General features: G+C 51.3%; 1 protein-coding gene across 2 annotated transcripts; it reads left to right on the plus strand.

Annotated features, from left to right (window-relative positions):
• Positions 1 to 8765: 8765 nt before the first annotated feature.
• On the plus strand, positions 8766 to 21861 carry LOC122923919 (transforming protein RhoA). Of its 2 annotated transcripts, none has more exons than XM_044274783.1 (5): positions 8766 to 9075; positions 20096 to 20253; positions 20329 to 20449; positions 20754 to 20884; positions 21136 to 21861. In XM_044274783.1, the coding sequence occupies exons 2-5, from the start codon at positions 20098 to 20100 to the stop codon at positions 21307 to 21309; spliced, it is 582 nt and encodes a 193-aa protein (XP_044130718.1). In that variant the 5' UTR covers positions 8766 to 9075; positions 20096 to 20097; the 3' UTR covers positions 21310 to 21861. The 2 variants fall into 2 exon arrangements, with proteins under 2 accessions (XP_044130718.1, XP_044130717.1); XM_044274782.1 differs by having other exon boundaries at positions 8770 to 9195.
• The last annotated feature ends 6063 nt before the right edge of the window (positions 21862 to 27924 follow it).

A 27924-nucleotide genomic window follows, 5' to 3' on the forward strand; every position in this document is an offset into this window, starting at 1 on the left:
ATATAGGGTCCTTATTACTACTGGGGGCACGCTAGAGGAGTATTATTACTACTGGTGGCACTATAGAGTAGTATTATTACTACTGGGCACTATGGAGGAGTATTATTACTGCTGGGGTACTATAGAGGGTCCTTATTACTGCAGGTGCACTATAGAAGAGTATTATTACTACTGGGGCACTATAGAGGAGTGTTATTACTACTGGGGCACTATAAAGGTGCTTTATTACTATGGGGCACTATAGAGGAGTATTATTACTACTGGGGCACTATAGAGTATTATTACTATTGGAGGCACTATAGAGGAGTCTTATTACTACTGGGGGCACTATAGAGGGGTCTAATTACTACTGGGGGCACTCTAGAGGAGCCTTTTTACTACTGGGGGCACTATAGAGGAGTCTTATTACTACTGGAGGCACTATAGGGGAGCCTTATTACTACTGGAGGCACTATAGAGGAGCCTTATTACTACTGGAGGCACTATAGAGGGTCCTTATTTCTACTGGGGGCACTATAGAGGAGTATCATTACTACTGGGGGCACTAAAGAGGAGTATTATTACTACTGGAGCCACTATAGAGGAGCCTTATTACTACTGGAGGCATTATAGAGGAGCCTTATTACTACTGGAGGCACTATAGAGGAGCCTTATTACTACTGGGGGCTCTATAGAGGGTCCTTATTTCTACTGGGGGCACTATAGAGGAGCCTTATTTCTACTGGGGGCACTATAGAGGAGCCTTATTACTACTGGGGGCACTATAGAGGAGCCTTTTTACTACTGGGGGCACTATAGAGGAGTCTTATTACTACTGGAGGCACTATATATAAGCCTTATTACTACTGGAGGCACTATAGAGGAGCCTTATTACTACTGGAGGCACTATAGAGGGTCCTTATTACTACTGGGGGCACTATAGAGGAGTCTTATTACTACTGGGGGCACTATAGAGGGGTCTAATTACTACTGGGGGCACTATAGAGGAGTATTATTACTACTGGGGCACTATAGAGGAGTGTTATTACTACTGGAGCCACTATAGAGGAGCCTTATTACTACTGGAGGCACTATAGAGGAGCCTTATTACTACTGGGGGCACTATAGAGGAGCCTTATTACTACTGGGGGCACTATAGAGGAGCCTTTTTACTACTGGGGGCACTATAGAGGAGTCTTATTACTACTGGAGGCACTATAGAGGGTCCTTATTTCTACTGGGGGTACTATAGAGGAGTCTTATTACTACTGGAGGCACTATAGAGGAGCCTTATTACTACTGGAGGCACTATAGAGGAGCCTTATTACTACTGGAGCCACTATAGAGGGTCCTTATTTCTACTGGGGGCACTATAGAGGAGTCTTATTACTACTGGAGGCACTATAGAGGAGCCTTATTACTACTGGAGGCACTATAGAGGAGCCTTATTACTACTGGGGGCACTATAGAGGTGTATTATTACTACTGGGGGCTCTATAGCTGAGTCTTATTACTACTGGAGGCACTATAGCGGAGTCTTATTACTACTGGGGGCACTATAGAGGAGTCTTATTACTACTGGAGGCACTATAGAGGAGCCTTATTACTACTGGAGGCACTATAGAGGAGCCTTATTACTACTGGGGGCACTATAGAGGTGTATTATTACTACTGGGGGCTCTATAGCTGAGTCTTATTACTACTGGGGGCACTATAGCTGAGTCTTATTACTACTGGGGGCATTATAGCTGAGTCTTATTACTACTGGGGGCACTATAGCTGAGTCTTATTACTACTGGGGGCACTATAGAGGAGTATTATTACTACTGGGGGCACTATAGAGGAGTCTTATTACTACTGGAGGCACTATAGAGGAGTCTCATTACTACTGGGGGCACTATAGAGGAGTCTCATTACTACTGGGGGCACTATAGAGGAGTATTAGAAACCTAGAATGTGTCGGCAGATAAGAACCATTCGGCCCAATATACTGAATACTATGGATAGCCCCGGCCCTATCTTATATGAAGGATGGCCTTATGCCTATCCCATGCATGCTTAACCTCCTCCACTGTATTTGCAGCTGCCACTTCTGCAGGAAGGCTATTCCATGCATCCACTACTCTCTCAGTAAAGTAATACTTCCTGATATTCCTGTTAACCCTTTGCCCCTCTAATGTAACACGATGTCCTCTTGTAGCAGTTTTCCTTCCTGTAAATCTTCTCTCCTCTTTTCCCTTGTTGATCCCCTTTATGTATTTAGCAGTCTCTCTCATCTCCCCTCCGTCTCGTCTTTCTTCCAAGCTCTACATGTTCAGGTCCTTTCATCTTTCCTGGTAGGTTTTATCCTGCGATCCATGGACCAGTTTAGTAGCTCTTCTCTGAACTCTCTCTAGAGTATCTATATCCTTCTGGAGATATGGTCTCCAGTACTGCGCACAATACTCCAGATGAGGTCTCACTAGTGCTCTGTAGAGCGGCATGAGCGCCCCCCTCTGTCTACTGGTAATGCCTCTCCCTATGCACCCCAGCATTCTGCTGGCATCTCCCGCTGCTCTATGACATGGTCTGCCTACCTATCCTTCTGGAGATATGGCCTCCAGTACTGAGCACAATACTCCAGATGAGGTCTCACTAGTGCTCTGTAGAGCGGCATGAGCGCCCCCCTCTGTCTACTGGTAATGCCTCTCCCTATACACCCCAGCATTCTGCTGGCATCTCCCGCTGCTCTATGACATGGTCTGCCCAGGGCCGGCCTTAGGTGTTCAGGCGCCCTGTGCGAGATAACCTTGTGGCGCCCCCCCCCCCCCCCCCAAAAAAAAAAAACACTGCTTGTTGCTGGCATCATGGCATAGGCTGGCTGACTATCCAACCAAGTAGTTACCAGCCCTCACACCCCGAAGGCCGGTGTAATGTTATACTTCCCTAGTTCGTGAGATTTCCCTACCCTCGTCACTTCCGGTCGCACCGGACATGACGTGAGGAGGTGTGCCGCGCAGGCGCACAACGACAGGTTAGGGAAATTTCACAGCAGAGTGCGCATGCGCCAGGAGCCTCGCCGGCGGTTAGGGTAGGGAAAAACTATGGGCCAATGCGCAGGCGCAGTGATCGGATGGATGTTCTCAGCTGAACACCGGCCGACACTGCGCATGCATCGGGAGCCTCACCAGCGGTTAGGGAAGGGAAAAATTACGTACGGGCCAGTGCTTTTTCCCTACCCTAACCGCTGGTGAGGCTCCCAGCGCATGCGCAGTGTCGGCCGGTGTCCAGCTGAGAAAATTCGTTTCCAATGTAGTATTAATAACTAAACAATTAAATAATAAACATATTGCATTGTCTACTTACCGCCAGGACAATTAGATGATCTGGACTCTGGCTGCAGTCTGGCTCTGGGGACTCCATTGTCACTCTCTTCCCCCCCCCCTCCCTCTCTTGTCACTCTTCCCCCCCCCCCTTCCCTTGTCACTCTCATTATCCCCGCCCTCCCTTGTCACGCTCATTATTTCCCCCCCCCATCACTCTCATTATTTCCCCCCCCATCACTCTCATTATTTCCCCCCCCATCACTCTCATTATTTCCCCCCCCATCACTCTCATTATTTCCCCCCCCCCATCACTCTCATTATTCCCCCCCCATCACTCTCATTATTCCCCCCCCCATCACTCTCATTATTCCCCCCCCCCATCACTCTCATTATTCCCCCCCATCACTCTCATTATTTCCCCCCCCCCATCACTCTCATTATTTCCCCCCCCCCATCACTCTCATTATTCCCCCCCCCATCACTCTCATTATTCCCCCCCCCCCATCACTCTCATTATTCCCCCCCCCCATCACTCTCATTATTCCCCCCCCCCATCACTCTCATTATTTCCCCCCCCCATCACTCTCATTATTCCCCCCCCAATCACTCTCATTATTTCCCCCCCCCCATGTCACTCTCTTTCTTTCCTCCCCCCTCCCCACTCTCTTTCTTTCCTCCCCCCTCCCCCCTTGTCACTCTCTTTCTACTCCCACCTCCACCTCTAGTGTAGCGTGGCCGAGCTCTGTTAGGTCCGCGGTACAGGAGCATTTGTTTCCTGTACCCGGCCGGACTGACAGGAAGTGCACACTAAGTGAGCACTTCCTGTCAGTCCGGCCGGGTACAGGAAACAAAAGCTCCTGTACCGCGGACCTAACAGAGCTCGGCCACGCTACATTAACAGGCGCAGGATTCTTTAGACTAGAGCGGCAAGCGCTCAGCCTCAGCCACTCAGGCGGCGCAGAATGAGGGGCGCCGCCAGCCGCCCCCAACTTATATAAGCAACTTTTTTTTCTTTAAACCGCAACGGGCGCCGGGCGCCCCCTGCTGAATATAGGAGGAGGGGGGGGGGAGAAAACATAAGTGCCGCCTCGCCTGCCCATATTACATTGCGGGCTGTCGGCCGCCCGGCGCCCCTGTTGCTATGGCGCCCTGTGCGGCCGCACAGCCCGCACACCCCAAAGGCCGGCCCTGGGTCTGCCTACCTATCCTTCTGGAGATATGGTCTCCAGTACTGCGCACAATACTCCAGATGAGGTCTCACTAGTGCTCTGTAGAGCGGCATGAGCGCCCCCCTCTGTCTACTGGTAATGCCTCTCCCTATACACCCCAGCATTCTGCTAGCATCTCCTGCTGCTCTATGACATGGTCTGCCTACCTTTAAGTCTTCTGAAATAATGACCCCTAAACCCCTTTCCTCAGATACTGAGGTTAGGACTGTATCGCTGATTGTATATTCTGCTCTTGGGTATTTACGCCCCAGGTGCATTATCTTGCACTTATCAACATTACATTTTAGTTGCCAGAGTTCTGACCATTCCTCTAGTTTTCCTAAATCCTTTCCCATTCGGTGTATCCCTCCAGGAACATCAACCCTGTTACACATCTTTGTGTCATCAGCAAAAAGACCCACCTTACCATCGAGGCCTTCTGCAATGTCGCTGATAAAGACATTAAACAATCTGGGTCCCAGAACAGATCCCTGAGGTCCCCACTGGTAACAAGACCTTGGTCTGAATATACTCCATTGACTACAACCCTCTGTTGTCTGTCCCTCAGCCACTGCCTAATCCATTCAGCAATATGGGAGTCCAAGCCCAAAGACTGCACTTTACTGATAAGCCTTCTATGTGGGACAGTATCAAAAGCCTTACTAAGGTCTAGATTATTACTACTGGGGGCACTATAGAGGAGTCTTATTACTACTGGGGGCACTATAGAGGAGTCTTATTACTACTGGGGGCACTATAGAGGAGTCTTATTACTACTGGGGGCACTATAGAGGAGTCTTATTGCTACTGGTGGCACTATAGAGGAGTATTATTACTACTGGGGCACTATAGAGGAGTATTATTACTACTGGGGTCACTATAGAGGAGTCTTATTACTACTGGGGGCACTATAGAGGAGTCTCATTACTACTGGGGGCACTATAGAGGAGTCTTATTACTACTGGGGGCACTATAGAGGAGTCTTATTACTACTGGGGGCACTATAGAGGAGTCTTATTGCTACTGGTGGCACTATAGAGGAGTATTATTACTACTGGGGGCACTATAGAGGAGTCTTATTACTACTGGGGGCACTATAGAGGAGTATTATTACTACTGGGGCTCTATAGCTGAGTCTTATTACTACTGGAGGCACTATAGAGGAGTCTTATTACTACTGGGGGCACTAAAGAGGAGTCTCATTACTACTGGGGGCACTATAGAGGAGTATTATTACTACTGGGGGCACTATAGAGGAGTCTTATTACTACTGGGGGCACTATAGAGGTGTATTATTACTACTGGGGGCTCTATAGCTGAGTCCTATTACTACTGGAGGCACTATAGCTGAGTCTTATTACTACTGGGGGCATTATAGCTGAGTCTTATTACTACTGGGGGCACTACAGCTGAGTCTTATTACTACTGGGGGCACTATAGAGGAGTATTATTACTACTGGGGGCACTATAGAGGAGTCTTATTACTACTGGAGGCACTATAGAGGAGTCTCATTACTACTGGGGGCACTATAGAGGAGTATTAGAAACCTAGAATGTGTCGGCAGATAAGACCCATGTGGCCCATCTAGTCTGCCCCATACACTGAATACTATGGATAGCCCCGGCCCTATCTTATATGAAGGATGGCCTTATGCCTATCCCATGCAGGCTTAACCTCCTCCACTGTATTTGCAGCTGCCACTTCTGCAGGAAGGCTATTCCCTGCATCCACTACTCTCTCAGTAAAGTAATACTTCCTGATATTACTGTTAACCCTTTGCCCCTCTAATGTAACACTATGTCCTCTTGTAGCAGTTTTCCTTCTTGTAAATCTTCTCTCCTCTTTTCCTTGTTGATCCCCTTTATGTATTTAGCCGTCTCTCTCATCTCCCCTCCGTCTCGTCTTTCTTCCAAGCTCTACATGTTAAGGTCCTTTCATCTTCCTGGTAGGTTTTATCCTGCAATCCATGGACCAGTTTAGTAGCTCTTCTCTGAACTCTCTCCAAAGTATCAGTATCCTTCTGGAGATATGGCCTCCAGTACTGAGCACAATACTCCAGATGAGGTCTCACTAGTGCTCTGTAGAGCGGCATGAGCGCCCCCCTCTGTCTACTGGTAATGCCTCTCCCTATACACCCCAGCATTCTGCTGGCATCTCCCGCTGCTCTATGACATGGTCTGCCTACCTATCCTTCTGGAGATATGGTCTCTAGTACTGCGCACAATACTCCAGATGAGGTCTCACTAGTGCTCTGTAGAGCGGCATGAGCGCCCCCTCTGTCTACTGGTAATGCCTCTCACTATACACCCCAGCATTCTGCTAGCATCTCCTGCTGCTCTATAGCATGGTCTGCCTACCTATCCTTCTGGAGATATGGTCTCCAGTACTGCGCACAATACTCCAGATGAGGTCTCACTAGTGCTCTGTAGAGCGGCATGAGCGCCTCCCTCTGTCTACTGGTAATGCCTCTCCCTATACACCCCAGCATTCTGCTGGCATCTCCTGCTGCTCTATGACATGGTCTGCCTACCTATCCTTCTGGAGATATGGTCTCTAGTACTGCGCACAATACTCCAGATGAGGTCTCACTAGTGCTCTGTAGAGCGGCATGAGCGCCCCCTCTGTCTACTGGTAATGCCTCTCCCTATGCACCCCAGCACTCTGCTAGCATCTCCTGCTGCTCTATGACATGGTCTGCCTACCTTTAAGTCTTCTGAAATAATGACCCCTAAACCCCTTTCCTCAGACACTGAGGTTAGGACTGTATCACTGATTGTATATTCTGCTCTTGGGTATTTACGCCCCAGGTGCATTATCTCGCACTTATCAACATTACATTTCAGTTGCCAGAGTTCTGACCATTCCTCTAGTTTTCCTAAATCCTTTCCCATTCGGTGTATCCCTCCAGGAACATCAACCCTGTTACATATCTTTGTGTCATCAGCAAAAAGACACACCTTACCATCGAGGCCTTCTGCAATGTCGCTGATAAAGATATTAAACAATATGGGTCCCAGAACAGATCCCTGAGGTCCCCACTGGTAACAAGACCCTGGTCTGAATATACTCCATGGACTACAACCCTCTGTTGTCTGTCCCTCAGCCACTGCCTAATCCATCCAACAATATGGGAGTCCAAGCCCAAAGACTGCATTTACTGATAAGCCTTCTATGTGGGACAGTAGCAAAAGCCTTAGTAAAGTCTAGATTATTACTACTGGGGGCACTATAGAGGAGTCTTATTACTACTGGGGGCACTATAGAGGAGTCTTATTACTACTGGGGGCACTATAGAGGAGTATTATTACTACTGGGGGCACTATAGGGGAGTCTTATTACTACTGGGGGCACTATAGAGGAGTCTTATTACTACTGGGGGCACTATAGAGGAGTATTATTACTACTGGGGCACTATCACTGACAGTTTTTCGCGTTCCATATACAGAACCATTTATTACAATGGATCCGGGAAAAAAAAGTTAGGTACTTTGTATGTCTTCCGTTTCCGTATTTCCGTTCAAGGATAGAACATTACATTATAACCCTATTATTGTCTGCATAACGGACAAGGACAGGACTGTTCTATCAGGGCCAGATGTTCCGTAAAAAACAGAATGCACGCGGACGTCATCCATATGTTTTGTGGACCGCAAAATACAGAAGAAGCCATACGGTCGTGTGAAGGAGGCCTTAAGGTGACTACTACTAGGGGGACCTTCTGCATTGTACTGCGCTTTCTCCAGTATTTGGGGGGCGCACAGCGGCACATTATTGGGGTGGCAGCAGGATTACAGACGGGGCTGAATGGAGCAGGAAACAGAAGAGACCTCTCTGGATGTCAGGGGCAGGCCTGTATGTTTGGTAGGGCCACAGCACAAACCCATTTCACACAGTCAGCGGCCCACTGGGCCAGCCCGCACGGTACGCGCAGACAGACAGACAGCCCGCACGGTACGCACAGACAGACAGACAGACAGACAGCCAGCCCGCACGGTACGCGCAGGCAGGCAGACAGCCCGCACGGTACGCGCAGACAGCCATGAGGCCGATGATGAGCTCACCACCTCCCTGCTTATGTGAAAAGCAGAAAATAGCAGCAAGGCTATTTATACCCCGCCCAGCCCTGCATCCGCTGATGCCCCGCCTACTCCCCCACTCCATTGGTGGATTTTCTATTGACTCCACCCACACCGTGCCTGACGCCTCACATTAAAATACATATGAAAGAACAGGGGTAGCGTGCTCCTGGGGCGAGAATAAACAGGAGGATGGACTGTGAGCACATCCCGGCTCCCCCTCATAAACCCAGCGCATTGGAAGCGTCCGCGGGCCTGTGACAGAGACCTGTCCGCCACAACTTCTAGCGGCCCCACCTTAACAAGCCCCTGCCGCGCCTGCGCTGTAACGTCTTCCCTTGTGACTCTGTCGTGCCCGCGCCTAGTTACGTCATCACGTCGGCCAGCAGTCTGCTCCGATTTCGGCAGTGTGCGCGCCCCCGACCGATGAGGACGCGCACGTAGCTGTCGTGGCCGAGCTTCAGCCGGGCGGTTCTTCTGCTGCCAGAAGCCGGAGTTCGAGTGAGGTAATAACGGCCGCCGCCCGAGGGAGGGACGGAGACCCAGACATCGGCCCGGAGAGCAGCCAGCTGCTTCCCGAAAGTCTTCAGAGCGGCGAGCAGCGGCCCAGCACGGCCAGGCTAGAGGTGAGGCCCGGGGCGGCTCGGGCCTGCGGAGGGTGAGGTCCTTCCGGGCCGAGGAGTCGGACGTGTAGACTCCGTGTATGGCGGGGGATGTGTATACAGTGGGGGGTGTAATATATAATGGTGGGGGGTGTAATATATAATGGGGGGGATGTGTATATAGTGGGGGGTGTAATATATAATGGGGGGGATGTGTATACAGTGGGGGGGGGGGGTGTAATATATATATATAATGGGGGCATGTGTATATAGTGGGGGGGTGTAATATATATATATATATAATGGGTGGTGTGTGTGTATATAGTGGGGGGTGTAGAATATATAATGGGGGCATGTGTATATAGTGGGGGGTGTAGAATATATAATATAGATAGTGTGGGGTGTAATATATATATAAATGGGGGGATGTGTGTATAGTGGGGGGGTGTAATATATAATATTATATATATATATAATGGGGGGATGTGTGTATAGTGGGGGTGTACATATATATATATATATATATATATATATATATATATATAATGGGGGGATGTGTGTATAGTGGGGGGTGTAATATATATATATATATATATATATATATATATATATATATATATATATATATATATATATATATATATAATGGGGGGATGTGTGTATAGTGGGGGGGGTGTAATATATATATAATATATATATATATATATATATATATATATATCTATAATGGGGGGATGTGTGTATAGTGGGGGGGTGTAATATATATATATATATATATATATATATATATATATATATATATAATGGGGGGATGTGTGTATAGTGGGGGGGTGTAATATATATATATATATATATATATATAATGGGGGGATGTGTGTATAGTGGGGGGGTGTAATATATATATATATATAATGGGGGGATGTGTGTATAGTGGGGGGGTGTAATATATATCTATATATATATAATGGGGGGATGTGTATATAGTGGGGGGGTGTAATATATATATAATGGGGGGATGTGTATATAGTGGGGGGTGTGTAATATATATATATATATATATATATATATATATATATATATATATATAATGGGGGGATGTGTATATAGTGGGGGGGTGTAATATATATATATATATATAATGGGGGGATGTGTATATAGTGGGGGGGTGTAATATATATATATATATATATATATATATATATATATATATATATATATATATATATATAAAATGGGGGATGTGTATATAGTGGGGGGGTGTAATATATATATATATATAATGGGGGATGTGTGTATAGTGGGGGGGTGTAATATATATATATATATATATAATGGGGGGATGTGTATATAGTGGGGGGGTGTAATATATATATATAATGGGGGATGTGTATATAGTGGGGGGTGTGATATATATATATATATATAATGGGGGATGTGTGTATAGTGGGGGGGTGTAATATATATATATATATATATATAATGGGGGGATGTGTATATAGTGGGGGGTGTAATATATATATATATATATATATATATATATATATATATATATATATATATATATATATATATATATATATATAAAATGGGGGGATGTGTATATAGTGGGGGGGTGTAATATATATATATATATATATATAATGGGGGGATGTGTATATAGTGGGGGGGTGTAATATATATATATATATATATATATATATATATATATATATATATATAATGGGGGATGTGTATATAGTGGGGGGGTGTAATATATATATATATATATAATGGGGGATGTGTGTATAGTGGGGGGGTGTAATATATATATATATATATATATATAATGGGGGGATGTGTATATAGTGGGGGGGTGTAATATATATATATAATGGGGATGTGTATATAGTGGGGGGTGTGATATATATATATATATATATATATAATGGGGGGATGTGTATACAGTGCGGGGTGTAGAATATATATATATATATAGTGGGGGGTGTAATATATAAATAATGGGGGGGATGTGTATACAGTGCGGGGTGTAGAATATATATACCGTATTTTTCGCCGTATAAGACGCACCTAGGTTTTTGGGGAGGAAAATAAGAAAAAAAAATATATTTTTAACCAAAAGGTGTGCTGTGTGTTTGGTGGGTTTGGAACTAATGGGGATCTGTGGATGACGGACACTGTTACAGGGGGGGGATCTGTGGCTGACGGACACTGTTACAGGGGGGGGATCTGTGGATGACGGGCACTGTTACAGGGGGGGGATCTGTGGATGACGGGCACTGTTACAGGGGGGGGATCTGTGGATGACGGGCACTGTTACAGGGGGGGGATCTGTGGCTGACGGACACTGTTACAGGGGGGGGGATCTGTGGCTGACGGACACTGTTACAGGGGGGGGATCTGTGGCTGACGGACACTGTTACAGGGGGGGGATCTGTGGCTGACGGACACTGTTACAGGGGGGGGATCTGTGGATGACGGGCACTGTTACAGGGGGGGGATCTGTGGATGACGGGCACTGTTACAGGGGGGGGATCTGTGGATGACGGGCACTGTTACAGGGGGGGGATCTGTGGCTGACGGACACTGTTACAGGGGGGGGATCTGTGGCTGACGGACACTGTTACAGGGGGGGGGATCTGTGGCTGACGGACACTGTTACAGGGGGGGGATCTGTGGCTGACGGACACTGTTACAGGGGGGGGATCTGTGGCTGACGGACACTGTTACAGGGGGGGGATCTGTGGCTGACGGACACTGTTACAGGGGGGGGATCTGTGGCTGACGGACACTGTTACAGGGGGGGGATCTGTGGCTGACGGACACTGTTACAGGGGGGGGATCTGTGGCTGACGGACACTGTTACAGGGGGGGGATCTGTGGCTGACGGACACTGTTACAGGGGGGGGATCTGTGGCTGACGGACACTGTTACAGGGGGGGGCTCTGTGGCTGACGGACACTGTTACAGGGGGGGATCTGTGGATGACGGGCACTGTTACAGGGGGGGGCTCTGTGGCTGACGGACACTGTTACAGGGGGGGGATCTGTGGCTGACGGACACTGTTACAGGGGGGGGATCTGTGGCTGACGGACACTGTTACAGGGGGGGGATCTGTGGCTGACGGACACTGTTACAGGGGGGGGATCTGTGGCTGACGGACACTGTTACAGGGGGGGATCTGTGGCTGACGGACACTGTTACAGGGGGGGGATCTGTGGCTGACGGACACTGTTACAGGGGGGGGATCTGTGGCTGACGGACACTGTTACAGGGGGGGGCTCTGTGGCTGACGGACACTGTTACAGGGGGGGATCTGTGGATGACGGGCACTGTTACAGGGGGGGGATCTGTGGATGACGGACACTGTTACAGGGGGGGGATCTGTGGATGACGGGCACTGTTACAGGGGGGGGATCTGTGGCTGACGGACACTGTTACAGGGGGGGGGGGATCTGTGGCTGACGGACACTGTTACAGGGGGGGGATCTGTGGCTGACGGACACTGTTACAGGGGGGGGATCTGTGGCTGACGGACACTGTTACAGGGGGGCTCTGTGGCTGGCGGACACTGTTACAGGGGGGGGATCTGTGGCTGACGGACACTGTTACAGGGGGGCTCTGTGGCTGGCACTGTTATATATGTGCCATCCACAGATCCTCCGCCGCTCCGGTTTACTAATATAATGTCTTATTCAATTAATAGTTATTAAATATGCCCCTTTATTCCTAATAGTACCTTACATCCTAAGCGCTTCAGTACAATGCCGGCCGGCGCATCACTCGCTGACGTCACTTGCCTGCGCCGCCTGCTTCATTCATAAAGTAGGCGGCGCAGGCATGTGACATCAGGGAGTTACGCTGCCGCCCGCCCGGCCTGCATTGTACTGAAGCGCTTACGATTTAAGGTACTATTAGGCCTAAAGGGGCATATTTAATAACTATTAATTGAATATGACACATTATATTAGTAAAGGGGCGGGGCTATAGTACAGTGACCGCCCCGCCGCTATTGCCGGCCCCTAGCTCCTCCTCCCAGTCCCTCCCCGAGTCCCCGCTCGCTTTACATCGCAGCTTGCAAATTTAAAACTGACAGCATTCGCCGTATAAGACGCAGGGGCATTGTCCCCTCCAAGCGTATCTCCTCAAGAGGTTTTTAATCACCCATGTGATGGCAAAAGCTTTTAAGAAGATACGCTTGGAGTGCAGGGCAAGCACCTGTTACCAGACTTGGATTTTGCACCCGTTTTTCCTTTATACCATTTGAGGGTGGTGCTGCCAGTGGTTTATATATATATATATATATATATATATATATATATATATATATATATATATATATTATATATATATATATATATAATAATGGGGTGTATAATATGTTTACAGTGCGGGGTGTAATATATAATGGGCGGTATAGAATATATATAGTGGGGGTGTTATATATATTTATAATGGGGTGTATAATATGTATACAGTATATAGTGGGGGGTATAGGGTATAGAATATATATATAATGGGGTGTATAATATGTATACAGTATATAGTGGGGGGTATAGGGTATAGAATATATATATAATGGGGTGTATAATATGTATACAGTATATAGTGGGGGGTATAGGGTATAGAATATATATATATATAATGGGGTGTATAATATGTATACAGTATATAGTGGGGGGTATAGGGTATAGAATATATATATAATGGGGTGTATATATATAGTGGGGATGTATATACAGTGGGGTATAAATTTCATTCCCCATTATAAACAGAGGCACAAGAGCGTTTACTGCGCATGTGCCGGCCCATACATCCCGATCTAGCCGGCCTTGTGCCTCTGCCCATAATGGGGAATGAAGTGCGCAGGCGATGGAAGGTGGCGTTCCAATATGGGGAATGTAATGGGGTCCTGATGTTAGTGTTCTATAGTGGTGACTTTAGGTGAAAGACTCCGCTTTATGGGGGCAGGCCGCCGCGCAGGCGACTGTTTATGGGGGCAGGCGTCGAAATAACATTTTTCTGGAAGAGTAAAAACACTCCTGTTACTATTTTTGTGGAGGATGGGAGTTGCAGTTATTCCCATATAATACGAGGCTGACACCTCATCTCTGTGCAGAAGACACTACAGGAGACGCTGGGGGTTTCTGCATTGTGACCATTGTTAACTTCTCTCTCAGAAGACTGATCCCCGACCGCTCTCGGAGCAGCAAATCTGTCCCGTAGTCATCGGAGCGGGAGATTGTGCGAAACTCAGCGCCATAAGTATTGTAGCGGGAGGGGCCCTGGCTGGCAGCGGGGGGGGGGGGCCCTGGCTGGCAGCGGGGGGGGGGGGCCCTGGCTGGCAGCGGGAGGGGGCCCTGGCTGGCAGCGGGGGGGGGGGGGGGGGGACTGGCTGGCAGCGGGAGGGGGCCCTGGCTGGCAGCGGGAGGGGGCGGGGGCCCTGGCTGGCAGCGGGGGGGGGGGGGGACTGGCTGGCAGCGGGAGGGGGCCCTGGCTGGCAGCGGGAGGGGGAGGGGGCCCTGGCTGGCAGCGGGAGGGGCCTGTGATGAATGCGCAGGAGACAGTTCTCAGACAGTCTTGCACACAGCATAGTGCACTGCGCTCCATACAGGTAGGTAGACCTCAGTTGTCCCAGGTAAAAGCGGACACCCCTAAGTGACAATGGCCAAACTGTGCCCAGAGTGTCCGTATTCTGTGCGGCCGCCATTATTTCCCAGCACGGCCTTAACTCTTGGACATGGAGGTGACTGGATCTTCACTGGTTCCACTGGGATCCTCTTCCTCCTCCAGGACGACATCACGGAGCTGGTGGATGTTACAGCCTGCGCTCCTCCACCTCCGTCTGAGGAGGCCCCACAGATGCTCCGTAGGTTTAGGTCTGGAGCCGGTTCTTCACAAGGCAGTGGTCGTCTTGGAGGTGTTTGGGGTCGTTCTCATGTTGGACACTGCCCTGCGGCCATCTTTATGTAGAGCAATGATGCTTTTCTTCAGATCCTCGGACAGTTCTTGGCCATGAGGAGCCATGCTGAGCGTCCAGTGACCAGTGCGAGAGCGATAATGCCCAATGTCCGCACCTGCCCCCCCCTTCACACCTGAGACCTTGAACAAGTCACATGACACTGTTCTCACTTAGGGGTGTCCTCACTTTTGTCAGTGGTTTAGACGTTATTGGCGGTGTGTGGAGATATTTTGAGGACACGCCCAATTTACACGGTTATACGAGCCGTCCACTGACTACCGCACATCGTATCACAGGGTCAGATCGTCAGTGCTGTCAGATGAGGAGAAAAAAAAATGGCAGCATCTCACTGACCCCAGTACTGGGTACACCGCCACAAAAGGGCAGCGTCTTGCTGGGTACACCGCCACAAAATATCAGCGTCTCCAACCCCAGTGCAGAGTATCCATAAACTCTTCCCCCCGCCCCCCGAAAAAAAACCAACCCCATGTTCCTGCACAATGACCGGAGTAATGATGGGTTAGTCTGGGCTGTCACCAGTCGCACAGTGTAGGGCAGGTCTGTACGGACTAGACACCGGCCCACACTGTGACACCGTCGCCACGACATCTGGTGACCACAGTGGCTGATGCAGAGCGCTCTACGTGACGTCCCCAACATCGCTGGCCGCCATCATCTCTGCTCAGCGTATATCGGCTTTCATCAGTGATCAGCACTGAGGCCACTGGTCCCTCGTCAGTGTAGAGGCTCCCTCGTCCATACAAGACGCTGACACCTGTGTCTGGTGGTGAGGTCCGGTACCTTGCAGGTCGTCTAGCACACAGACCACGCCGATGTAAACGGTTGGGTGCTGAGATACTGATGATGGAGGTGGTAGTGCCTGTGTCCTGGTTGGGGGCTGAGATACTGACGATGGAGGTGGTAGTGCCGGTGTCCTGGTTGGGGGCTGAGATACTGACGATGGAGGTGGTAGTGCCGGTGTCCTGGTTGGGGGCTGAGATACTGACGATGGAGGTGGTAGTGCCGGTGTCCTGGTTGGGGGCTGAGATACTGACGATGGAGGTGGTAGTGCCGGTGTCCTGGTTGGGGGCTGAGATACTGACGATGGAGGTGGTAGTGCCGGTGTCCTGGTTGGGGGCTGAGATACTGACGATGGAGGTGGTAGTGCCGGTGTCCTGGTTGGGGGCTGAGATACTGACGATGGAGGTGGTAGTGCCGGTGTCCTGGTTGGGGGCTGAGATACTGACGATGGAGGTGGTAGTGTCTGTGTCCTGGTTGGGGGCTGAGATACTGACGATGGAGGTGGTAGTGCCTGTGTCCTGGTTGGGGGCTGAGATACTGACGATGGAGGTGGTAGTGCTGGTGTCCTGGTTGGGGGCTGAGATACTGACGATGGAGGTGGTAGTGCCTGTGTCCTGGTTGGTGGCTGAGATACTGACGATGGAGGTGGTAGTGCCTGTGTCCTGGTTGGCGGCTGAGATACTGACGATGGAGGTGGTAGCGCCTGTGTCCTGGTTGGGGGCTGAGATACTGACGATGGAGGTGGTAGTGTCTGTGTCCTGGTTGGGGGCTGAGATACTGACGATGGAGGTGGTAGTGCCGGTGTCCTGGTTGGGGGCTGAGATACTGACGATGGAGGTGGTAGTGCCGGTGTCCTGGTTGGGGGCTGAGATACTGACTATGGAGGTGGTAGTGCCGGTGTCCTGGTTGGGGGCTGAGATACTGACGATGGAGGTGGTAGTGTCTGTGTCCTGGTTGGGGGCTGAGATACTGACGATGGAGGTGGTAGTGCCTGTGTCCTGGTTGGTGGCTGAGATACTGACGATGGAGGTGGTAGTGCCTGTGTCCTGGTTGGGGGCTGAGATACTGACGATGGAGGTGGTAGTGCTGGTGTCCTGGTTGGGGGCTGAGATACTGACGATGGAGGTGGTAGTGCCGGTGTCCTGGTTGGGGGCTGAGATACTGACGATGGAGGTGGTAGTGCCGGTGTCCTGGTTGGGGGCTGAGATACTGACGATGGAGGTGGTAGTGCCTGTGTCCTGGCTGGTGGCTGAGATACTGACGATGGAGGTGGTAGTGCCTGTGTCCTGGTTGGGGGCTGAGATACTGACGATGGAGGTGGTAGTGCCTGTGTCCTGGTTGGGGGCTGAGATACTGACGATGGAGGTGGTAGTGCTGGTGTCCTGGTTGGGGGCTGAGATACTGACGATGGAGGTGGTAGTGCCGGTGTCCTGGTTGGGGGCTGAGATACTGACGATGGAGGTGGTAGTGCTGGTGTCCTGGTTGGGGGCTGAGATACTGACGATTGAGGTGGTAGTGCCGGTGTCCTGGTTGGGGGCTGAGATACTGACGATGGAGGTGGTAGTGCCTGTGTCCTGGTTGGGGGCAGAGATACTGACGATGGAGGTGGTAGTGCCGGTGTCCTGGTTGGGGGCTGAGATACTGACGATGGAGGTGGTAGTGCCGGTGTCCTGGTTGGGGGCTGAGATACTGACGATGGAGGTGGTAGTGCCGGTGTCCTGGTTGGGGGCTGAGATACTGACGATGGAGGTGGTAGTGCCGGTGTCCTGGTTGGGGGCTGAGATACTGACGATGGAGGTGGTAGTGCCGGTGTCCTGGCTGGTGGCTGAAATACTGACGATGGAGGTGGTAGTGCCGGTGTCCTGGTTGGGGGCTGAGATACTGACGATGGAGGTGGTAGTGCCTGTGTCCTGGTTGGGGGCTGAGATACTGACGATGGAGGTGGTAGTGTCTGTGTCCTGGTTGGTGGCTGAGATACTGACGATGGAGGTGGTAGTGCCTGTGTCCTGGTTGGCGGCTGAGATACTGACGATGGAGGTGGTAGTGCCTGTGTCCTGGTTGGTGGCTGAGATACTGACGATGGAGGTGGTAGTGCCGGTGTCCTGGTTGGGGGCTGAGATACTGACGATGGAGGTGGTAGTGCCTGTGTCCTGGTTGGTGGCTGAGATACTGACGATGGAGGTGGTAGTGCCTGTGTCCTGGTTGGTGGCTGAGATACTGACGATGGAGGTGGTAGCGCCTGTGTCCTGGTTGGTGGCTGAGATACTGACGATGGAGGTGGTAGCGCCTGTGTCCTGGTTGGGGGCTGAGATACTGACGATGGAGGTGGTAGTTCCGGTGTCCTGGTTGGGGGCTGAGATACTGACGATGGAGGTGGTAGTGCCTGTGTCCTGGTTGGGGGCTGAGATACTGACGATGGAGGTGGTAGTGCCTGTGTCCTGGTTGGCGGCTGAGATACTGACGATGGAGGTGGTAGTGCCTGTGTCCTGGTTGGGGGCTGAGATACTGACGATGGAGGTGGTAGTGCTGGTGTCCTGGTTGGGGGCTGAGATACTGACGATGGAGGTGGTAGTGCCGGTGTCCTGGTTGGGGGCTGAGATACTGACGATGGAGGTGGTAGTGCCGGTGTCCTGGTTGGGGGCTGAGATACTGACGATGGAGGTGGTAGTGCCTGTGTCCTGGTTGGGGGCTGAGATACTGACGATGGAGGTGGTAGTGCCTGTGTCCTGGTTGGGGGCTGAGATACTGACGATGGAGGTGGTAGTGCCTGTGTCCTGGTTGGTGGCTGAGATACTGACGATGGAGGTGGTAGCGCCTGTGTCCTGGTTGGTGGCTGAGATACTGACGATGGAGGTGGTAGCGCCTGTGTCCTGGTTGGGGGCTGAGATACTGACGATGGAGGTGGTAGTTCCGGTGTCCTGGTTGGGGGCTGAGATACTGACGATGGAGGTGGTAGTGCCTGTGTCCTGGTTGGGGGCTGAGATACTGACGATGGAGGTGGTAGTGCCTGTGTCCTGGTTGGCGGCTGAGATACTGACGATGGAGGTGGTAGTGCCTGTGTCCTGGTTGGGGGCTGAGATACTGACGATGGAGGTGGTAGTGCTGGTGTCCTGGTTGGGGGCTGAGATACTGACGATGGAGGTGGTAGTGCCGGTGTCCTGGTTGGGGGCTGAGATACTGACTATGGAGGTGGTAGTGCCTGTGTCCTGGTTGGTGGCTGAGATACTGACGATGGAGGTGGTAGTGTCTGTGTCCTGGTTGGTGGCTGAGATACTGACGATGGAGGTGGTAGTGCCTGTGTCCTGGTTGGGGGCTGAGATACTGACGATGGAGGTGGTAGTGTCTGTGTCCTGGTTGGTGGCTGAGATACTGACGATGGAGGTGGTAGTGCCTGTGTCCTGGTTGGTGGCTGAGATACTGACGATGGAGGTGGTAGTGCCTGTGTCCTGGTTGGTGGCTGAGATACTGACGATGGAGGTGGTAGCGCCTGTGTCCTGGTTGGTGGCTGAGATACTGACGATGGAGGTGGTAGCGCCTGTGTCCTGGTTGGGGGCTGAGATACTGACGATGGAGGTGGTAGTTCCGGTGTCCTGGTTGGGGGCTGAGATACTGACTATGGAGGTGGTAGTGCCTGTGTCCTGGTTGGTGGCTGAGATACTGATGATGGAGGTGGTAGTGCCTGTGTCCTGGTTGGGGGCTGAGATACTGACGATGGAGGTGGTAGTGCGCGGCCGGTGTCCCTTTATATTGGGGCAAGTGAATAGCAACCAATCAGAGCGCAGAATATATGAAATGAAAGCCGTGCTGTGATTGGTTGCTGTTTTTCCTTGTAGACGGTTTTGTTGGGTTGTCTGACGCTTTGTGGCGCAGTGGGCGTGGCTTATTGATGCGTAGGCCCCGCGCCTCTTACACTTCCCTTTCTCCCGGTGTGACTGTGCCGAGGGTCTCGTCAGATGGCGTGAGGTTCTGTGAGCCTCCAACCTCGTCTGTACCACACGGCGGCTCCTTCTGCTTTCATTTCCGGTTTTGTACTGAAGTGAGATGCAGAACCCTCTGCCCTGTGATCCGGTGGTGGGGGAGGGGGGTTAACCCTTCGCTGACAGAGCACAGCGCGGTGGCTGCTGGGCCTTTGCCTGCTCCTTACTGACACTTGTCTCTCCGCAGTGATGGCAGCCATTCGTAAGAAACTTGTGATCGTCGGCGATGGAGCCTGCGGAAAGACGTGTCTGCTGATCGTCTTCAGTAAAGACCAGTTCCCGGAGGTCTACGTGCCCACCGTGTTCGAGAACTACGTGGCTGATATTGAAGTGGACGGGAAGCAGGTAGGTGGATGGCCGGGGCCCGGCAGGTGCTGCCATGGGGGCCCCTGTGGTTAACTGCTCCTGTGCTGCTCGTAGGTGGAGTTGGCCCTGTGGGACACGGCCGGACAGGAAGACTACGACAGGCTGCGGCCTCTGTCCTATCCAGACACAGACGTTATATTAATGTGCTTCTCCATCGACAGCCCCGATAGTTTAGGTAAGTGCCGGGGCCCTGGAGGGTGGGCACATGGGAGGCGGGTCCCCTCCGTAGCAATACAGTAGAAGTGATCCGCCGTGTTACAGGGATCATCCAGCTCTTCCTGGTGCATTGTGCCGCAGCGTTCAGTCAGGGGGCGTAGCGGCAGACTGTGGGTATTATATCGGACGCAGTGAACCCGCTGCAGAGCTGTCACTCAGTCTGAAGCCCCGCCCACACAGGCTGCGCAGCACACATGTTCTAATGGGCCCGTGCCCAGCAGAGACGTCCTCTGCTCTCCCTGTAACCTTCTCTGTACCCCTAGAAAATATCCCTGAGAAATGGACGCCTGAAGTGAAGCACTTCTGCCCCAACGTGCCCATTATCCTGGTCGGAAACAAGAAGGACCTGCGCAATGACGAGCACACCCGCCGGGAGCTGACCAAGATGAAGCAGGTAAGGAGCGTGCGGGCGGCCATCTTCTCCACAGAGACTTCACACCTGGGCTCCGGCGTGGAGGATTGTAGGACTCTGGCGCCATCTTTATCACTGGAGCTGGGGGCTCTGTAAGAACGCCAGATGTTGGGGCTAGTGCCCCCTCCATGGAGAGGGACGCGCCCCCTGGGAGCTGGGACATTCAGATTCTCTGTCTCTGCCGCCCCCACGAGGTCTCTGCATCTCCTCTGATTCTCCTTTCATTATCTCAGGAGCCGGTGAAACCTGAAGAAGGACGTGATATGGCCAACCGGATCTCCGCCTACGGCTACATGGAGTGCTCGGCAAAGACAAAGGACGGCGTCCGGGAAGTGTTTGAGCTGGCCACACGGGCCGCCCTGCAAGCCAGACGTGGCAAGAAGAAAACTACGTGCCTTCTGATCTAAGGGATCCCGCACCCCCTGTTGGGCAGGACGCCAGCGCCCCCTGCCCCAGGAAACCCCCCTGTGGGGCAGGACGCCAGCGCCCCTGCCCTGGACCCCCACGTGATGTTTCTTATCTCTCGAGTGTTCTTCCGGCCTCTGTCTTTTCCATTTCTTCTGTAATGAGATTTTATAAAGACGTCGTCTCGCTCCCAGTATTTAAAGTCTCCTTTATATATAACTCTATGTAACGTCACTGTTAGCGGCAGACTAACGCTACATTCCATGTCACCAGGGCGCGAACGCCTCCCCGCCGTCTGGACAGTGTCCTCACTTAGTTGCCCCCTGGATACCGCACCCTTCACAGGCGCTCACGCCCATGGGCGGTGTAGCACTACAGAAGTTGCGTTCCCCTTTTGAATTGTGGCGAAATGCAGCCGATGGATATCAATTGCGTACTGTGGTTCACCTGCATCAAAGGAGTTCCCCGGCAGCGAGAGGGTTAATGTGCGAGGCTCATCGTCTGGTCGGTTATCATTTTTTATGTGGCATTGGTAAATAAAATAAATTTCTGTATTTTCTGCCGTCTTACATTGCGTTTGTCATGGAGGAGAGCGGCGCTGAGGGCGGTGGCAGGTGCGCAGTGCGGGCCCCGAGTGCTGAGTGGGGGTAGGCAAGTGCGCAGTGCGGGCCCCGAGTGCTGAGTGGGGGTAGGCAAGTGCGCACTGCGGGTGCTGAGTGGGGGTAGGCAAGTGCGCAGTGCGGGCCCCGGGTGCTGAGTGGGGGTAGGCAAGTGCGCAGTGCGGGCCCCGGGTGCTGAGTGGGGGTAGGCAAGTGCACAGTGCGGGCCCCGGGTGCTGAGTGGGGGTAGGCAAGTGCGCAGTGCGGGCCCCGGTGCTGAGTGGGGGTAGGCAAGTGCGCAGTGCGGGCCCCGGGTGCTGAGTGGGGGTAGGCAAGTGCGCAGTGCGGGCCCTGGGTGCTGAGTGGGGGTAGGCAAGTGCGCAGTGCGGGCCCCGGGTGCTGAGTGGGGGTAGGCAAGTGCGCAGTGCGGGCCCCGGGTGCTGAGTGGGGGTAGGCAAGTGCGCAGTGCGGGCCCCGGGTGCTGAGTGGGGGTAGGCAAGTGCGCAGTGCGGGCCCCGGGTGCTGAGTGGGGGTAGGCAAGTGCGCAGTGCGGGCCCCGAGTGCTGAGTGGGGGTAGGCAAGTGCGCAGTGCGGGCCCCGAGTGCTGAGTGGGGGTAGGCAAGTGCGTAGTGCGGCCCCCGAGTGCTGAGTGGGGGTAGGCAAGTGCGCAGTGCGGGCCCCGAGTGCTGAGTGGGGGTAGGCAAGTGCGCAGTGCGGGCCCCGAGTGCTGAGTGGGGGTAGGCAAGTGCGCAGTGCGGGCCCCGAGTGCTGAGTGGGGGTAGGCAAGTGCGCAGTGCGGGCCCCGAGTGCTGAGTGGGGGTAGGCAAGTGCGCAGTGCGGGCCCCGAGTGCTGAGTGGGGGTAGGCAAGTGCGCAGTGCAGGCCCTGAGTGGGGGTAGGCAAGTGCGCAGTGCGGGCCCCGAGTTCAGGGGGTGGGGGTTAAGTGCGCAGCGCGGGCCCCGAGGCTGGTGGGTAATGAACATACATCCAGAGGGATAGCGAGGTCCGGCTGAGGTCCAGTTACTGTCCCGTAGTATAACCAGTTTTAAAGGGGTTCTCCACCCAATCTCTATTGGTGGCCTCAATATCATCCACAGGGCCTAACCTCCCACACAGTCTTGGATTTGCTATTGATGGCCAACCTGCGGCCCTCCAGCTGTTGCAAAACTACAACTCCCAGCATGCCCAGACGGTCTACAGCCGGGCATGGTGAGAATTGTAGTTTTAAAACAGCTGAAGAGCCCTGGCCTATCCTGAGGACAACCCCTTTAATGCTAAGGGTGACTGTAGATGGCGCCGGATCGGCTTTTCTTTTTCTGGCCGAAAAGACTAAACGTCTACTACGCTCCATCGGGTCAAAGGACCAAGATGTTGAGCAAGGGGAAGCTCCAGAGTCCACTTCCAGGGGGCCAAGGGCCGTTAAAGTGGATGAGTCTCTAAGGAAGCTAATGAACACTGAGTGGAAATACCCCGAAAAGGGTCCGGTTCTCACTAAGAGATTCAAATTAATGTTTCCCTTGCAGGAAAGAGTCTGATCTTTGGATACCACCTCGGAAAGTCGATATGGCGATATCTATCTAAACTTTCTAAGAGGGCCCTCGTGACCCTCCGATGATGGCAGTAATCTCCAGGACCCCCTGGACAGACGAGCGGAATGCACCCTTAGACGCAATTATGCTACCGCAGCTGCCTCAGCATCTGTTTCCATTGCATCTAGTGAGGTAGCAAATTTTATACGCGCACGCATCCTTTGGATTCAATCCGATTTAGGATCTGGGGTGGCCAGAAATGATGTCCTGGACCAATTCAAGACCCTCCTCCTTGGTGTCTATTTCCTATGTGATGCTGCACCCCAAAAAAGACTATGGCTCTTTCTTCAGCCAGTAGACGTCCTCTTTGGCTCAGACCGTGGGTGTCAGATAACACCTCAAAGTTTAATCTGTGTGGTCTCCCATATGAGCCTGGAAGATTGTTTGGGTCAGAGCTTGATGGTGAGCTTGGCTGACAAGAAGGGTAAGTCCCTTCCAAAACAGAGCTTTCGAGGCCGAGGAGAGGGATAGCAGAGTTTGGTCTAGATACCAGAAACGCTATGAGAACCGCAGACGCGGTAGAGGTCGTGGGAAGGACCGCAAGGCTGACCCATGACTCATCAGCCTTCTACAAATCACACTCCCCTACCCCTCCAGTTCCGCTGCACGTGGCACTATCCAGCAAAAGCCCTTCCGGATGGAGATCGTGCGCTCAGTAATCAATATTCTGAATCCCGGAGACCTTATGATCACCATAGATCTGAAGGGCGCGTACCTTAATGTTCCCGTCCATCCAGCACACAAGTATCTGAGAGTTGCTGTATCCATAAAAGGTGTGGTGAAGCACTACCAGTTTGCTGTACTCAGCTGGCTCTTCAACGCCTAGGCTGGCTTATAAATTGGGACAAGTCAGAAATTCTTCCTTCCCCCACAAGGAAATTTCTGGGGTATGTGATCAATTCCGATCACATGACTCTTTCTCCAGAAAGGAAAGATTGTGTAATAAGAGCAGCGGAGTTCCTTCTGGTACCCAGGCGGGTTTCCATCAGAACTCTTATGAAGATGTTAGGCCAAATGTCAGCATCTGCAGAGGCAGTTCCTTGGGCCTTGTGGCATCTACGTCCCTCCAAGGACGTAGATAGGAGGAAGTGTTAGTGGTTTGGAATCGCAATTCCAGGGGTTTGAGCAAGACGCACTCCCTGTCCACTGAAGTCTGTTCTTCACTCAGGTGGTGGAAGAACCTATCGGGTGGGAGGTCCTTGATTCAACCTCATTGGATCACGTTGACCACGGATGCCTCCCTTCTAGGTTGGGGAGCCCATCTGGAGGAGAATCCAGTACTAGGTACTTGGAGTCCTCAAGAGAAACTTCTCTCATCCAACAGGGCGGTGAGAGTTCGTACCGACAATACGACAGTAGTCGCCTACATCAACAGACAGGGAGGCACAAGATCCCAACTACTCCTCAGAGAAGTGAGTTTAATTCTTTCCTGGGCAGAGACCAACCTATCCCACCTAACGGCGGTTCATGTCAGGGGAGACCTCAACATAGCGAGTGGTTGCTGAACTCCAGAGATACAGTTGATCGCAACTCGACTAAATGCCAAGGTAGACAGGTTCTGCTCCCTTTACAAGGAGGACAATCCTGTAGCGATAGATGCTCTGTCCATAACATGGAGATTCAGGCTGGCTTACGTATTCCCTCCAATTTCTATGATACCAAGGGTATTGATGAAAATAAAGCAAGACCAGACCTCAGTGATTGCCATCATTCCATTCTGGCCAAAGAGGTCCTGGTTCACCCAGCTCATGCAGATGAGTAACGGCATATATTGGAGACTTCCCCTAATGCAGGACCCAATGTATTAGGACACATGTTCCTGCCTAGATCTTAGGAGACTCAGTCCGACAGCCTAGAGATTGACTGACAGGTCCCTACTAGATGCTAGAGGGCTTTCAGCCGAGGTCTTGAGAACAATTTCACACTCCAGGGCAGAGTCTACAAATAAGAAGTATTCCAGGATAAACAAGATCATCCTTCAATGGTGTGCTGATAGAGGTAGTAGCATCAGATCCTCCTCTTTCAGCTATTTTACAGTTTCTTCAAGATGGTCTGGACAGGGGTCTAAGCCCATCTACACTCAGTCCATATCTCTGCTTTATCTGCCTGTCTTGGCAGATCTTTCTCAAGACCCCCTAATCAGGAAGTTCCTTAAAGGAGCTGAGGGATATAAACCTAGCATCCTGAGACCAATCCCGAAGTTGGATTTATCTATTGTTCTAAAGGGGTTATGTTCTTCCCCATTTGGAAAGTGTTGACCTTAGGTTTTTGTCCCTAAAGGTCACCTTTTTGTTGGCCATTACCTCGGCCAAAAGGATTGGAGAACTCCAAGCCCTCTGGGCCTCTGAGCCATAAATATTGTTTCCTCAGGACAAGGTCCTGCTAAGATTTCTTCCGACCTTTGTACCAAAAGTTCAGTCTTTCAGGAATACCAATCGGACAATATCTTGACCAGTTTTCTGTCCTTCCCCATCATCTCCTTTGTGACTGCCCATTCCACCAGGGCCGTCTCCACTTCCTATGCTGAGAAGAAGCTGATTCCGCTAGAACAGATCTGTGCTGCCGCTTCCTGGAGCTCCTTTATTAGACATTATCATCTAGATTTTAGACGGTCTGAGAGTAAGGGGGTCCCTCCCAATTTGTGTGTAGTACTCCTTGCTAGGTCCCCACTTGTGCAGCTGGTTAGGACGGCAGGGAAACGTACATTTTTATAACACAAATTTCCCACCCCATATGTTATTATTTCTAGGGCGGAGGATCCTATATAGGGGTGGCTTTAATTAGTTAATTAATGATACTTGACAGTAATTTTCTTTCAACAAAAATTCTGCCTGTCGTGACCAGCTTCACGGGAGGAATCCCCACTTGTGCTGCTGTTAGGACTAAGGGGGAAAAACCTCCGACATAGCAGTCTCATGCTCCAGACCTGTCTATGACGAGGTGGCTACTTACTGTCAGCCATGATTCATCACCTGTGCTGCTGAGGGCAGTCGTGTGCTCCGGTCCTGGTGGTCAGTAACCACACAGTCCAGTCCCATTATTCTGAGCACTTAAAACTTTCCACATCGGCAGCTCATGATCGAAGTCAGACTTATCCCTCGGTGGGTATATAAGGTGTGCAATAGGCTGTCTGCACACATATCCCTCAGTGGGTATGTAGGTGTGATAGGCTGTCTGCACACATATCCCTCGGTGGGTATATAAGGTGTGTGATAGGCTGTCTGCACACATATCCCTCGGTGGGTATATAAGGGGCGTGATAGGCTGTCTTGTGCACACATATCCTTGGTGGGTATATAAGGTGTGATAGGCTGTCTGCACACATATCCCTCGGTGTGTATATAAGGTGTGATAGGCTGTCTGCACACATATCCCTCAGTGGGTATATAAGGGGTGTGATAGGCTGTCTGCACACATATCTGTGGGTATATAAGGTGTGATAGGCTGTCTGTACACATATCCCTCGGTGTGTATATAAGGGGTGTGATAGGCTGTCTGCACACATATCCCTCGGTGGGTATATAAGGTGTGTGATAGGCTGTCTGCACACATATCCCTCAGTGGGTATATAAGGGGTGTGATAGGCTGTCTGTACACATATCCCTCAGTGGGTATATAAGGTGTGTGATAGGCTGTCTGCACACATATCCCTCAGTGGGTATATAAGGGGTGTGATAGGCTGTCTGTACACATATCCCTCGGTGGGTATATAAGGGGTGTGATAGGCTGTCTGTACACATATCCCTCGGTGGGTATATAAGGTGTGTGATAGGCTGTCTGCACACATATCCCTCAGTGGGTATATAAGGGGTGTGATAGGCTGTCTGCACACATATCCCTCAGTGGGTATATAAGGTGTGATAGGCTGTCTGCACACATATCCCTCGGTGGGTATATAAGGGGTGTGATAGGCTGTCTGCACACATATCCCTCAGTGGGTATATAAGGTGTGATAGGCTGTCTGCACACATATCCCTCGGTGGGTATATAAGGTGTGTGATAGGCTGTCTGCACACATATCCCTCAGTGGGTATATAAGGGGTGTGATAGGCTGTCTGTACACATATCCCTCAGTGGGTATATAAGGGGTGTGATAGGCTGTCTGTACACATATCCCTCAGTGGGTATATAAGGTGTGATAGGCTGTCTGCACACATATCCCTTGTGACGAAACCAACCTCGCCACGGTGTTTTGGAGGGGGCTGGTTGCTAGCCTCTTGCCTCAGGATTATGGCCCATAGTAACTTTAAAGAAGACAGGCCGGCCGCACAGCTTAAATCTGTCTGTAGAATTGTATTTTATGTTATTATGCGTTCGGTTACATTGTATGTTATGTGAGGGCACCCAGATAGCTAATAATATTGTATTCATGTATTCTGAGTGCCATTCACCTAATGATATGCACTCAGACTTGAGCTATCTGGGGATAT

The sequence above is a fragment of the Bufo gargarizans genome, unplaced genomic scaffold (assembly GCF_014858855.1).
Source record: "Bufo gargarizans isolate SCDJY-AF-19 unplaced genomic scaffold, ASM1485885v1 original_scaffold_2053_pilon, whole genome shotgun sequence".
In the NCBI taxonomy this organism is placed as follows: domain Eukaryota; kingdom Metazoa; phylum Chordata; class Amphibia; order Anura; family Bufonidae; genus Bufo; species Bufo gargarizans.